The 15,713-nt window shown below is 37.7% G+C and overlaps 1 protein-coding gene across 1 annotated transcript; it reads right to left on the bottom strand.

The window, feature by feature from the left end:
- Positions 1 to 255: 255 nt before the first annotated feature.
- tmem276b (transmembrane protein 276b) lies at positions 256 to 11,501 on the bottom strand. The gene is made up of 4 exons (XM_027137164.2): positions 10,866 to 11,501; positions 4,350 to 4,463; positions 3,911 to 4,048; positions 256 to 2,514 (listed from the first exon to the last, which is right to left on the bottom strand). Exons 1-4 carry the CDS (start codon positions 11,239 to 11,241, stop codon positions 2,264 to 2,266), a joined length of 879 nt encoding a protein of 292 aa, XP_026992965.2. The 5' UTR covers positions 11,242 to 11,501; the 3' UTR covers positions 256 to 2,263.
- Between the last annotated feature and the right edge of the window lie 4,212 nt (positions 11,502 to 15,713).

The following is a 15,713-nucleotide window of genomic DNA, read 5'->3' as shown; positions in this document are numbered from 1 at the left end:
CAATGTAAAGAATAAATATTGTTAGAGAAATAATCATTGACTTGGAGGTGCAATGCTGCAAGGCTGTTATCTCCCAAAAGTTGAGTTCTATAACAGCAATTCCTGAAATGTTTTATTTCTCTTTATACCGCAGTAATTTGCCATTAACTAAGAATCCGTCATACATTTTTATAGTATATGGTTACAGGTAATGTTGTGGTGTGTCTAAAAAATATATTAGTTCCTGTTATCGCTTACGTTATAGCAGCTAAAACAGTCATTTCTTTCCTAGCCCCTTGTTTTTCTTTCACGTGAAAGAATCAAGCATCATGTTACCAAAAAAGTGGACAGTTCTCAAGACTTTCTTGTGCCTCTGACAGTTAACACTGATACTGACGATGCCTTCCAAATAAATACAGTTCTCCTTACAGAAAATGTCACTATATCAACAATTACATAGGTTTTTATATTAATGTTTGTGAGCATCAACCAATTTAGAGGACAGGGTATTAAAACGAGTTCTTTAATATAAAACTTTAATTCAATTTACAACTAGTACTAGCGGCAGAGCTGCTGCCATTGATAATGAACCAACACCTTCTGTCCAATCAGAATCGAGGACTCAACAGCCCTGTGGTATAAGATACAATTTATTTGTCAGTACTACTATAAAACTGACTGTTATATTAAATGTGGCTGTGTATTTTTGGAGGCACTTCATTAGTAAGAATTGTTATACATATTGTGTATTATTAGAACATTTTTGCCGGACTATGGCCAAGGTTCAGTCTGCATGGGTAATATATACATTACAGTATGTTACAAACCAGTGTACCTTGACTACAACATTGGGACACTTTCTTTGCACCACTCATTGTTATTTGAGAGAGGTCAAATTATGTAAAAGTTGGATCCCAGGCTTCATGCCTCTTCATGTTTTTTTTTTTTTTTTCTCAGGAAAGATGTCAAAGCCCCGTGGGAGAGAAAACAACTATAAAGGAGTTTTCTCCATTTTTATAATTGATCATAAATAATTAGGATTCCTGGAGTGAGCGCACAACAGTATTTCCACTCTACGTGAAGATGTGATGTTCAAAGAAGCATTGTTATTAAAGTCAGCTCAATTATTTACTGTGTGCTCTCGAGGATTGAAATGTTTCAAATCCGGCAAAACAGTGAAGTTGCCCAGTGTCAGCATAACAAAAAAGAAAACAGCCCTATTTTTTTGCTAAGCTTTGTTTCTTATAAACAGTGGGATGAATTCTACAGAAAAAAATGGATTTCTAAAGACACACTCACGGAGGCTAGAGAAAGTTTGCTTCACTAATGCATCGATGTTTCAATCCAACCTTTAATGTTTCTTTTATCTCATAATTCCACAAATCCTTTCCTCCCTCTCATGGCTGTGTTCCTCTTCAGTAAAGTCCTCAGCCTTAAGTCACGGACTTTACATCAATAAATCCAGATCCTTCAGTTCAGTGAAAACTAGTGTAGCATTTTTTTCTGCTTTTTTCTTGCTGATATAGCTTTTTTTAAAGCTCTATTCAGGAAATGCTGTAGCAGGCTAGTTTTTTTTTCTGCAGCAATACAGGATTTAGGAAAATACCAATGCTACAAGGTCAGTTTTTTAACAAAGCACAAACAGCTTGGACCATGGTGATGTTTATACAGTTCCTGATCAGGGTTAAAAAAAAAAAAGCAGTAGTCTAGCTAAAGATAAAAAAACATGGCTTCCAGATGGAGTTTGTCCCTGCTAGTCCTGACTTTTTGAAATGCTTGTGCATGTGGTACTGTGAACAGAGAGCACCATTTTAGAATGTATGTTCAAAAAGAAATAGAAAAATCGCCTTTTGGACATCTTTTTCAGTGTAGGTTTTGGACAAGGTGGAATGTTTAGTTGGAATGGTTTATATGTGTACAGTGTGTGTGTGGTTATGTACATTTCCTATGATGAAACTATCCTGACAGTGTCTTATGTCTTGTGCTTGAGGAATGACAGTGAACGCTCATTCTACTTTGTTGTGTACAATTACACGTCACTAGCTGCCATGCAGGAGACAAATATTATTATCCAGCCACCTCGAGCACTCGTCCTAATGCCGATGAGAGGTGTTAAACTGGATGGTGGGTGATTTCAGCAGTCTGTGCGTATGTGTGTGTGTGTGTGTGTGTGTGTGTGTGTGTGTGTGTGTGTGTGTGTGTGTGTGTGGTGATGTGATGATGATGATGATGATGATGACCAGCATCCTGTGCTGATGTTGTGTAAAATTTGTGGGAAGGTTTCTCACACAGTGCCATTCTCATGCCTTGGTTTGTGGACGGTTGTATGGGTTGAGGGGCTGCTTAAAGATGGTGCGAGGGTGCACAGGAAGCCGGCCAGTAATGTAAGACCCAGCCCTCCCCAGGCACAGAACATGGACCAGCCGTAGCCGTGACTGATGTCCTCAGGAAGGCCGTACAAGTATTGAGGATACCTTGACAGCTCAAAATTGATTCCCGCCACACAAGTGCACAGGGAGATAATACAGCAGGTTCCTGGCAGGAGGAAGAATGAGAGTGGTTAGAACAGATAGATGTGGAACAACCTGAACACTGGATTTAATTCAGATTAATTCTGACAAGGGTTTGAACATGAGTTCTTCACATGGGACATTTCAGGATGCAAGAACAAAATTCTTTATCACCTTGGGCCATTATTTTGTGCTCCCATGCCTAAGCTACATGCATACCAGATCATGCCACTACAGTTCAGCTCAAAAGAAATTAAGCTAAATTGCTTATTTATTATATCGAATATATTGAAACACTGACTCTTCAGAGATTTAACTCAAATCGCACACTGTTAATGATTTGTGTGTTCTCCTGTGATCTCAAAACATACTAAACAAAACCACTGTACAAAATAAAAATAGACACTTCAAAACAAGAATGAAAAATTAGTATGCAATAACCGAAAAGACTAAAAGTAAAAAAATATGCCTGCACACACAAAAATGCGTCGTATATGAATATTTGAAAAAAGCCAAATATACAAAATTAGCATACATAATGAAAAACAAGCATGTAAAATAAGTACACATACTTCATAAAGTATTAAATAAGCCTACATACTGCAAGGAATTAGGATGTGATGAAGTGAATGCAAAGAAAAATGTGTACGATAAAAATTTAAATCATCACCTTACATTTTTGTAACCACACAACCACCGCTACCTAACAATTAATCACTCAAATATTATCTCATTAAAAACGATTTCAAATTAAATGTTGAGCAACAGAGGACCAGAAGGAGAACCAAACCAAATGATGACAGGGACAAAATCATATTCAGCAGCAACATCATCATTATTAATATTATTATCATCATCAGCATCCTCCTCCTCCTCCTCCTCCTCCTCCTCATCATCATCAATAACAACAACAACAAAAATCTCCACAAGCTAAGAATAGGATCTAGACATCATTATTATTTTGGACCTTATTTAAGCATTAATCATTTGTTTGATTCTCATTAATTTGACCTATTTTATGTAAATAAAGGCTGGCCTTCAAAGCATCACCTGAAATAACCAAATCTTTCCCAATATCAGAACTGTTCATACGACCACAGGTTCACTTTTTCCCCTTTTGAGATTAGTTACTAGCACACTAGTTAACAATGCTCATGGGTTATTTCACAAGCAAACGCTTAACTCGTGTACAAACTAGACAAGCTGTATTAAATGGCATAATATTACCACAAGATGGCGACACAATCAAAGCGGCGAGATTTAAATATCCTAGATCACAGTGGTCTTGAAAGAAGCATCTTAAAAAATAATGCAGTAAACCCAACATTCAAAAACAAAAATAACAACAAAAACAACAACAACAACACACGCAGAAACACACACAAACACACACACACACACAATCATTCTGTTTCACTTACCTCCCATGAGGAAGAGTAGGCCAGCTACATACTGCATGAGGTCGTGCTGCTGGCAGCAGCCCAGCACCCCAATGATCCACCCAAAGAGGATGATGGAGACAGCCATGCCCACAAAGCCTGCAGTCATCCTGCGCAGATCTACACACACACACACACACACACACACACACACACACACACACACACACACACACACACACACACACACACACACACACACACACACACACACACACACACACACACCACTTAACCTCTCAGCCAGGGAAAGTATCACTATATCAGTGCTAATCATATAGCCACTTAAAATAGTCAATGCAAAATGGAATAATAATACATTTTGGCTCTTTGTATAATAAGTACAGTAATATGAGTATACCAGTGATTCTCTGGGTAAACTGTATGGTCAGTGCCAAGGTTGTAAGTAATTAAGACTTACGTAGAGCATGCCACTCATCTTGCCGAATAGTTTTAGTGATGTTGACTGGGAGATTTCGGGGAAGGATGGAGGAGGTGTAGTGATAGGTCACTGGAGTGCATCTCTGAATCACACCTGCAGGGGCAGATTAGTGAGAAAAAGGATAAACACATGATCAAAAATTCAACTAAACAAATAAGAATAAAATAATAAGAACAGTGTGAAAAAGCATATATTTTGCAGAAAATACATATTTTTTCAAAAGAACCCAAATGCTTCTAAAATTGATTTGCTAAATCCTAAAATGAAAGATTTTTTTTATACAATAACAATCCATCCTTTTTTTTTTTAATACCATGACAATTAAACCAAAGGTGAGACTTAATTAATATTACATTTATTGTATCATGTCATCACAATGTATAAAATTACACATATACAAGTCAGGATTTTCAGTTAATATTCACACCAGACATCAGAATGAAAAGGAAATTTGATTGCTGTGACTTTGAATGTGGCATTAGTAGCAGATGGGCTGGTTCTAGTATCACATACACTGCTGATCTCCTGGGATTTTCACACACAACCGTCTCTAGAGTTTACACAGAGTGAAGCGATAAACAGAAACACAATTCATTGTTGATAAGAGATTACAAAGAATCAGTTTGAGCTACCAGAAAGGACATAATAACTCAAGTCATCACTCTTTACAACTCTGGTGAGCAGAAAAGCATAAAGCACTGAACCTTGAGGTGGATGAGCTACAACAGCTCAAGACCACAACAGGTTTCTCTCCTGGCAGTCAAGAACAGGACTCTATACTCGATGCTATCATGGGCACAGGCCCATTGAAAATGGACAGAAAACAAATCATCTAGAGTTTTTCCAGCATTCAGCTGTCCAGTTTGAGCCCATGATAGCATCAGATTCCTGTTCTTGACTGACAGAATTGATGTGTACTGATGTGTACTCTGACTTCCCTTATCAACAAGGCATTTCCACCCACAACTGTTGCTCACTCAGTTTTTTTTTGTTGTTGTTGTTGTTGTTGTTGTTGGTCACGCCTTTCACTGCAAACTGTTTTGAGACTGTTTTGTATGAAGTTCTTAGTTAATCAGCAGTTCTAGAGACAAAATAACAAATATCACAATTTTTCCAAATCTGATTGATGTGAATGTTAATTAAAGCCCTAAATGTACCTGCATAATTTTACACATTTTGCTGCTGGCACATGGTTGGCTGATTAGATAACTGAGTGTTCGGGTGAATGTTGAACGTACATGTGAGTGATGTGAAATAAATGAAGGGAGGGTCATGAATTTAGGACATTTCCACTCAATTGAATTTTATTTGTATCATGCATGCTTTTTAGGAATAAACTGAGAAAGACAGAAATGTTTCTTGATGGAAGAATGCTGGATGCTGTTGTGTGCAAAAACTGGCACACCCTTAGGACAAATTTAAAAAGATAAAGAAAGCTAATTTATTCTAACACAATTTAATGTGTTAGTTTTCACAGATGTTCCTACGTTATTACCATCGCCATAATTATGCCAGTGTAACTGCCTCCAACCGTTCCAGTATGAGCTGATTTTTCTCTCAGTCTTTAAAACTTCACTGCTAGCTATTTCTTTACCTAGTCATTTTTATAGCTGAGGGCTTAAACATACAATTCCAGTTACTGTCACTCATGCAGCATTGTAGAATGTATTGTACTATATTTCTGAGAAAATTGTTTAAAGAGGAAACACAAAAGCAGGGGATTAGATTGGATTGGCATTAGATTTTAAACCTTAAATCATTTAAGATATAAAATATTTAGGACTGTACTATTATAGTAAATCATTCAACAACAGTGTGATGTGATGCCTGCATGATTATTGCCCCAAAATTGATTATTGTCTAAATAACAGTATGGGGCAAACAGTATGTCCTAAAGTGTTTTGTTTCTCTTACTGTATATCACAACAAATGCTAACAATTTATGTTTATTAAAGAATATTATACTATTTATCTATTTATTTTTTAGTTATGTTTCATATTTTGGACCATCATGAATGAAGTTCCTGGTAACATGTTATATGATATAGCATCAATAATGATACGTTCCTTCACTAGCCTCTAGACAAAAATATGTCCTTGACTGTATGCATGTGTGTGTATGTATGTATGTATGTATGTATGTATGTATGTATGTGTGTATGTATGTATGTGTATGTATGTATGTATGTATGTGTGTATGTATGTATGTATGTATGTATGTATGTGTATGTATGTATGTATGTATGTATGTATGTATGTATGTATGTATGTATGTATGTATGTATGTGTGTATGTATGTATGTATGTATGTATGTATGTGTGTATGTATGTATGTATGTATGTATGTATGTATGTATGTATGTATGTATGTATGTATGTATGTATGTGTGTATGTATGTATGTGTATGTATGTATGTATGTATGTATGTATGTATGTGTGTATGTATGTGTGTATGTATGTATGTATGTATGTATGTATGTATGTATGTATGTATGTATGTATGTGTGTATGTATGTGTGTATGTATGTATGTATATGTATGTATGTATGTATGTATGTATGTATGTATGTGTATGTATGTATGTATGTATGTATGTATGTATGTATGTATGTATGTATGTATGTGTGTATGTATGTATGTGTATGTATGTATGTATGTATGTATGTATGTATGTATGTGTGTATGTATGTATGTATGTATGTATGTATGTATGTATGTATGTATGTATGTATGTATGAGAGTGGGAGTGGGAGATAGAGAGAGGGTGAGGTGGGGTGGGGTTGGGTGGGTGATGTGCCAGTCAAACAGCCAGCTGTGATACAGGGGATTAGAAGTGTCATTTTCCATCATCAGCCTCTAATTAAACTCAAGCAAGCAGGTGAGAGTTTCATACCAATTAGCCACTATAATATACTGTATTACAGGAAGTGGATCTCAATCCTGAATCTGTTCTGCTTAAAGGGAAATAAACAAGTACCATACATCAAAAACTTATATAATATATAACATATATCAATCATATATCAATAGAACTAAAAGAAGTATGAAATAACTACTCAGAAATTACTGAGTGTATAGAGTATGTATAATCAAAAATCCTTTCTTGAAATCTATGAATAAATTTGTTACTGTGCTGTAGCTATTAAAATATAGCTAAATAGTTTAAATACTGAGTTTATTTTTAAAATGCAGACAATTGTTTGTAGACCAAAATAATTTTTAGTATATTTTGCACTCTTTAGACTACAGGCTTAGTGTTTTCTAAAAATGAGGTAAAAAGTAGTAAAACATCATTCACAAACCAGTTAGCTCCATGAACTGACTCTTTGAGTCAGATTTTTGATTTGAAGGAGTCAAATCTCACACCGGTAGAGCTGAAAATAATGAAAATTCTAGTCTTGAAATGCCATCGGGCTGGTAAGAAATAATTACTACTATAGTAATGAAAGTGGCTGGGGAAGTAAATCAGATTAAAACATAATTAAATAATTACTCGCAAAAGATAATGTACAATAAATAAAGTATTTCCAGCTCATTATTATACAGCACTGCAATCCAATAAGTAAACTATCTATAGCTAAGCTAAAATTTAATAAGCATTTGTTGCAGGTCTGTGCTGAAATGGTAATTGTAAACATAAGAAGGCCTTGACTGAGAAAATATAGCAATGTTATGGTTTGATTTAAAAAAAATCATCAGCAGCACTGCTACACTAAAATCCCTAAAAACAAGCTTTAAACATCAGATTTATTTTCAGTCAGGCCAAGCCGAGGCCATCAGTTCCAGAGCAGAAGTTCAATCCTCTATCAGTGCTTGCATATTGCCTGAGCCTGCTGTGGAAGATAATAGCCTGGTTCGCACCACTGACTTGTTTTGCTTGGCTGTAACCAGTTGTTTTATTGTGTGTGAAAATGCAGCATCAGCACATGTATAAAGGGCAAACACAGCACATATGCTGATTAGAGGAGTTTGCTAGCATGCAGCTTCTTGTGCATTAGTAACATCAGGTTCGAAGTCTTAAATGATATGTTAAAGGTTTGGAAATAACTTGTGATAATTATGAAGGGCTTTCAGTGTGACCTGACCTGAGACATCTATGTATAAACACCATAAACAGAAGAATCACACATAATCCTAAAAGGAACATATCTGAGTATGATGCACCAAATAATACAAAATCATTCATTCATTCATTCATTTTCTACCGCTTATCCGAACTTCCTCGGGTCACGGGGAGCCTGTGCCTATCTCAGGCATCATCGGGGATCAAGGCTGAGTGCCAACCCATCGCAGGGCACACACACACTCTCATTCACTCACGCAATCACACACTACGAACAATTTTCCAGCGGTGTCAATCAACCTACCCTGCATGTCTTTGGACAGGGGGAGGAAACCGAAGTACCTGGAGAAAACCCCCGAGGCATGGGGAGAACATGCAAATTCCACACACACAAGGCGGAGGTGGGAATCGAACCCCTGGAGGTGTGAGGCGAACATGCTAACCACTAAGCCACTGTGCCCCCGCATACAAAATCATGAATTGTCTTAATGTTATATCAATGGTAACCTTTTATAAAAGTTATTATTAGTGTATTAACATAAATAATTAGCTGACGCCAACATTTTTGGCACTGAAAATTGTCAAACTCGAAAAACACGAAGAATGATTGATAATTTTAGGTATAAACATGTTTGCATATGGGTAATGGATCACTCCTCCAGATAGAATGTTTCAAGGTAAATTCGGAATGTCAATAATTTTCCTACATACTGTCATGAGAGAAAATGTTATGTCGAGTAGTGTATAAAAATTTGTATAAGCAATAGCAATATAAGCATTTGTGCCTGTTTTCTTTGAAATTTCAAGTCTGTACAATTCAAAAAGAGAAATACTTGTCTGAGGTAATTTACATTTTGGAAAAGGTAAAACTATTCTCACGTTCCTGATGGTAATGTTGTTTACTTCCCAAATATCTCATTAAGTAAAACGGCATATTTATTGATTAAAGAAGTATAATTATTAACAGCACACACAAATGAACTCTGACAGTGATGATATAATCTGATGCCGCATATTCATAAGACTCATTTTTCTCACCATCTGTACAAACATTTGAATATCACTTCAACATAAAAATATTAAATAAATATTAGTGAAAAACCGACACAGACAACCTAAAGTCAAAGCCAAATAGGTCATGGACAAAAGACATGTAGTAAGTGAGAAAGACAGATAGTCTGGGCCATAAAGCAGACAGAAATGTAATCCTGGCTGCTGGTTCTCTTTCAAATGTATTGTACAGGCAGAGTGCTTCATCATTGCTTTCTCATTCATGGCATCTATAAAGCCACTTAAATACGCAAGGGAACTCCAATGAACAAATTATTGATGAATATGAAGTCTAGTGGTCTGGCAGCCAAGAAGCAACAGAACTTGTGCAAAGGTGGCAACAAAAATATTGAAAAAAACAACATTTGCATGAAATGGTATATATATTGTATATATATATAGTGCAGACGGCCACATAATCAAAAAAATATACATGGTTAGTATTTTAAAGAAAAAAAAAAGCCAATAGATGAATGTTTTCTTACATAACACTCTCGGATGCTTTTGTTATCTAATATTCACAGTTCTTGCTATACCTCAAAGGATTTCTAAACTGTAAAGAAAAAAAACTCCTGGTTTTACTAAGCTATACTCCAGCCTGGTACACACCTTTCTGCATAAGTCCTAGTTGAATGCTGTGTAGCCCCCATTCACATGTTTCCCCCTACCCTCCAATTCCTCCTGCCTGTGAGCTTATAAATAATTCACGCTTTGCTTCTCTTACACCCCCTCCGCACATTAAACCCATTATAAATCATTATATCATGGCGGATTTCTAGCTAATGCAAATGCACCCTGCACAACGGAAGTGATGAAGGCCCCCCTTCCCCCACAACCCCCATGAATTTGTACTCTTCCCTACATTTGATTAGTAACGAGCTCGGATAGGATTCAGGACCATGGACAGAGGATTTAAACGCCGGTGAATGCACAAGTCATTGGACAAATAGAATAAAATCTAATCTTACAATTCCTTTTAAAGTCTGAAATCAGTCTGACTGAGCTATATGATATTTGGGGAATTTAGATAACCGTGAGCAGGGGGAAGTGTGTATGTGAGCAGGGGGAAGTGTTTAAGGGAAGTGTAAACATTTCCAAAACACAGGAAATTACGGCCTGGATGTATGTAATGACTATACAACGGCAGTGAGCTACAAAATTCCTTTAGCTGATTAAAAAAACAAACATTTTAAACCCCTTTGTATTTCTGACACAAATAAAAACAAACTATAAAAAAGCTCCAATCTCTACTGCCGAATAAGCACTGTTTTTCAGAAGTTTCTCTCTCGAAATCTAAACATTAGACCCGCTTAACACTCAAGCTCTTGATTTTTGCACCGATGGAAGCAAAGAAAAACAGGCAGCTAAGTGAAAGCCTCACCTCTGTAGATGAGCTCGTCCGTCTCCAGGTCGAAGCCGTCGCGGTAACACTTCCTCCACAGACCTGACACAGTGGAATTGAACCGGCGGCTGCAGTGCGACTCCATAGCTGCCAGCGGAGCAGCAAGGTGCCGCTTCTCTCTGATCAGCGCTCCATCACTGATTTCCGGCGGCATCCGGAGAGGCAGGTTGCGATTCGAGATGGAGATGTAGCCCGGGTCGTTGCGGTTGCTCGCGTAGCTCTTGCAGCGCTCGCGGTGCCGCCGCGCGTCCGTCTCGTACCAGTAGTCGGTGCAGATAGCCATGGCGAGCAGGCACAGTGAGCCGAACGCCAGCAGCAGGCCCGCGCTGGTCAGCAGCTTGGCGGCGGCGGCCATCTTTCTCGTCTGGACTAAAGGTGAGACGGGCGCGCGGCAGAAATGAAACGGACGCTCAAAAGAAGCGTTCGTGCTTCCTTGACAACGACATGCCGGACCCCGAGGCCACGCTGTGCTGATGTTAGTGATGAGGAGAGAACCACCAGATGTGCATTTATCCTAATATGAGTTTGATCTTCTGAGAGAAAGAGAGAGAGAGGCCGAGAGAAGAGGATGCTGGGAGCAGTGCCGAGGAGCGGTTGGAGGGTGGAGTGCTCTCTCTCTCTCTCTCTCTCTCTCTCTCTCTCTCTCTCTCTCTCTCTCTCTCTCTCTCTCTCTCTCTCATTCTCACGTACACACACACGCTCTCCTCAGGGGTTTTAGAAGAAAAGGAAATAATCGTCTAAAGAAAAACAGAGCAGCTTAAAACCTTTTTATTGTTCGTGATTATTGTTAAACTTAACAGTCTCCCTAATAATAACAACTCAAATGTCTAATATTCTCACTGAAATCCGAGTTTCTGATGTCTAATCATATCCAAAACAGAAATGAAGCATCATACACACCTTAGAAATTTAGATTTAACCATTTCCTCCAGAGTGAAGAAGCCTCAAAACCTTCAGAACCCTTGTTGAAGGGTTTCTCTTTAGACCTTTTACAGATTTTTACAGACTGTTGCTCTGGGAATCCAATGGTACTATGAAATACTGTTTTATATCAGAACAGGCTTCATGTAGTTTCCAGTGAACACACAATTATATGTAAAAAGTATTTAAACGAAAACGGATTTTTCTCTTACAGTACATATCTTTTGGTGATTTTCTCTTACATATATTTTGGTGACAGAGACATTCATATATGAATATTTATCAATATCTGAAATTCATTTTGTTTATCACCTCTCCCTGAATACCTATACCACACTTTCAAATATTTTTATTACAGGGAAATGAACAAAACCCTATGTTTCACCTTGTTATGCCTGTCTGCCTTTGGACTGGTCATGTCTGTATCACAACATTAACAAGGTCACATGGTCAAATAGCCTCTTATATTAGTGCAGAAACGATAGGTTATTTGAATAGTTTTGGCTTCTTAAAGAGGTTCTTCCTGAATCCATTTCTGAAAAGAAAACACTGCTGTATATCTACAACTTTTAAAACTTACCCCAGAGGGACAAACATAAGAGAATTAAACAGTTCTAGATTAACTGTTCCTTTGAAAAGTGTATACTGAATCTAATTTTATCTTCTATTATTACTTTCAGTGTTGAAGTCACAAAAAAGTGACCCGTTGTGACACTTTCTTTCATTTGACTTGAAATGAGAAAACAGGAGGCAGGGTAGGGGCAACCCCAAAGGGATGTTTTCAGCATATTCTACTTTAGGTTAGTCTTACTAACACATATATTCAGCCAGAGACACCACCACGCACCACACTGCTTTAAGCTCTTTTCTTACTTCTGTCACTCTTTGCTCTTAAGAGAAGCTATTTTAATTTTTCTTTCACAGGACACCAGAATTGACATAAGCAACACAATACAATGGTTGACAAAAATTAATTCAACTAAAAGTGCTTCTAACAGGCTTATCTATGAGGTGCTTTACCTTTCGAAATGTTGCCGCAAAGACGATGCTATGAAATACGTTTAGTGCCAGAATGTACTGATAAAAAATTCCCTTGTGCTTAAATATTACACAGCTAACATGAATTTAGACAGCATTGCTTCAAAACATGGAGAAAATTACATGTTTGCATTTGTGACTGTGCACCTCTAGTGCTCTTCTTCTTCTGCAATTTTTTTTGTGTATATTCTGCTGTCTGCTTTATTTCCCCAGCTCATGTTCTCTATGAGCAAATTTAATAAGTCTAATTATCCCCCTTCCCTTTTCTGTCTCATTTTAAGACTCATCCATCAGTCTGCTTCATGAGTCAATGGCCATCCTAACAGCTTAAGGAGTGTCACAACACAAATCCATAAACAAGCCTATTTAGTTTGCTTATGTTTGGGAGGGCTAGAATATTTTTTAAAAATAGCAACTTACAAAACCCACAACCACCAACTTCAATGAAAGAAGAAAAAATATAGAACCAAAAACCAAACTTTGTGCACCTCATAAATGCACTGAAAATGCAGTTTCCAGAAAAAAAGTTAAAGGTGCAATAGCATTTTTTTCTTGCTTATAAAAAATAAACTGTAAAAATATGTAGAACAAGATAAAAAAAAATGACTAAGTAATGACCTCAAGATAAAATTATCATCTCAGAAAACCCCTTTGGAAAACCACCTTACTATCCAGAATGCATGCTTGTGTTTACCTTGCCATCCCGTCAGGTCATTTTGAAGACACTTTCTCACAGTCTTCACTTTGCACCCGGCTAGCAAGCGAATACCACAGCTTAGCACTCATAAGTGCTTATTAACAGTTTTTGATTGCACTTGTGGCCATTCTCATGTAGCATTATGAGGTTCATTTTGAGCCAGATTATTGTGGCTAATCTGTATATCTTTATATATACTGTATTTATACATACACACCTATCTGTATACCTCTATATTTTTAACTCACAGGGATGGTAAGGGGCACAATAAAATTGATATAAAAAGCCTTCTGTAAGGGAACATTTATTTAGCATTTACAGAAAGAGCCTTTAGTGTCAGTGCTTTGTAAATATCAATGTTTTCCACCACACGAATTTCAAGTCATAAGACTTTTAGTTACACTTTTTATTCACATAATGGAATGGAATGAAATGCAATCGCATCATTTATTTATTTCAATTTGTATGGCATTTGCAGGCAATCAAATAAATCTTACATCCAAGATAAAATTTCTTACCCCCTTATTCAGGCTGAATAACAAAGCAAATACGAAATAAAATATTAAGAAGTGAACAGAGGAAAAACTCCATATAAACTCTCGAAACAAAAGATCTTTACTAGAAGATCTACAATAGTTGGATTTCCAGATCGATATGGGAGAAAGAAACAGATTATTTTAGACAGCAGTGAATGCAGTTAACTCTGCTGTCGTCTGAGAATGGCTGCAATTAGACTGCTTTGTTAGACTGCAGCCCATCGTTGAAAGTTACAGGCAGTTTCCCCCAAACGCAGCAAGCCACTTCTGGGCAGCTGACAAAGGAAGGCAACCAGCCGGGGAGTCGTTATGGCAACCATCTCTTTGCCAAACAGACTGTGTCGAAATTGGACAAGTGTGAGCGCACGATCAATACCACCCTCTCACTTCCCATATGACAGTTCAGAGGCAGGCTGTGCAGGGAGAGAAATGCCACAACACTACACCAATACAGCACTTACAGCATGTGAAGGAATATATGCTGGCCAGGTATACAACACATAGACCCACACACAGGGGTTTCTTACAGCCTGGTTTATTTCATGAGTGTGTTTATTTTGATAGAGACTAAGAAGCATGTCTTAGCAGTTCTGGATACAGATCTTGTAAATGTAAAATACGTACAGTTCACTGCCACATTCAGTATCACGAAGGTTGAAATTGAATCTAATATTTAGCTTGTTAATGTTCTACTTTGCAAACCCAAATGTTTGTGTACATCTGATACTCACACCCAGTTTTGATTCTTTCTCAAACTGTTGACAAAGTTGGGAGCACACAATTAGTTTGAATGTTTTTGTATGCTGTAGTGTTAGTTTCCCTTCACCAGAACCAAGAAACCCAAACCTGGTTCTTTCCAACGTTGGTGTAGATGAACCAGAGTGTTCAATTTCTTGGAAAATACTTTGGACAAAACAATACTTTTTCAAAATAATTTAAGCTCTTTGTGCAATTTTTTTTTTTTTACCTACCTTCTTTTCCTGGAACCTTTTTAATTCCAAGCTTTTGGGATTTACTACCATCTTTCTCAGGGGTAAAACTGAAGGAAAGTTAAAAACATTAAAATACAGTACATCATATTTTGTATATCAGTACTGTTCTTGGGGGCACGGTGGCTTAGTGTTTAGCACATTCGCCTCACACCTCCAGGGTCGGGGTTCGATTCCCGCCTCCGCCTTGTGTGTGCGGAGTTTGCATGTTCTCCCCGTGTCTCGGGGGTTTCTTCCGGGTACTACGGTTTCCTCCCCCGGTCCAAAGACATGCATGGTAGGTTGATTGGCATCTCAGGAAAATTGTCTGTAGTGTGTGAGTGAATGAGAGTGTGTGTGTGTGTGCCCTGCGATGGGTTGGCACTCCGTCCAGGGTGTATCCTGCCTCGATGCCCGATGATGCCTGAGATAGGCACAGGCTCCCCGTGACCAGAGAAGTTCGGATAAGCGGTAGAAAATGAGTGAGAGAGAGAGAGAGAGTACTGTTCTTAAACAGAGTAGTGAGGTGGTGCAATGTTCAGCATTCCTGCCTCACTACTCCTACATTGCAGTCAGATGGGTTTTTTCCAGGATTTTTCAGGTTCATTCAACATCCTCAAAACTTTCTGATTGTGAATCAGAACCCCCAAGTGTGAACGCGTGTGTG

The sequence above is a fragment of the Tachysurus fulvidraco genome, chromosome 1, assembly GCF_022655615.1.
Source record: "Tachysurus fulvidraco isolate hzauxx_2018 chromosome 1, HZAU_PFXX_2.0, whole genome shotgun sequence".
Lineage (NCBI taxonomy): Eukaryota > Metazoa > Chordata > Actinopteri > Siluriformes > Bagridae > Tachysurus > Tachysurus fulvidraco.
This window is presented reverse-complemented; position numbering and strand designations above follow the sequence as displayed.

Coding starts and splice junctions, on each gene's coding strand:
- tmem276b (XM_027137164.2), bottom strand. CDS start 11,241: ATGGCCGCCGCCGCCAAGCTGCTGACCAGCGCGGGCCTGCTGCTGGCG. Junction 4,464..10,865: donor GGACGAGCTCATCTACAGAG/GTGAGGCTTTCA, acceptor CTGCCCCTGCAG/GTGTGATTCAGAGATGCACT. Junction 4,049..4,349: donor AGATGAGTGGCATGCTCTAC/GTAAGTCTTAAT, acceptor GTGTGTGTGTAG/ATCTGCGCAGGATGACTGCA.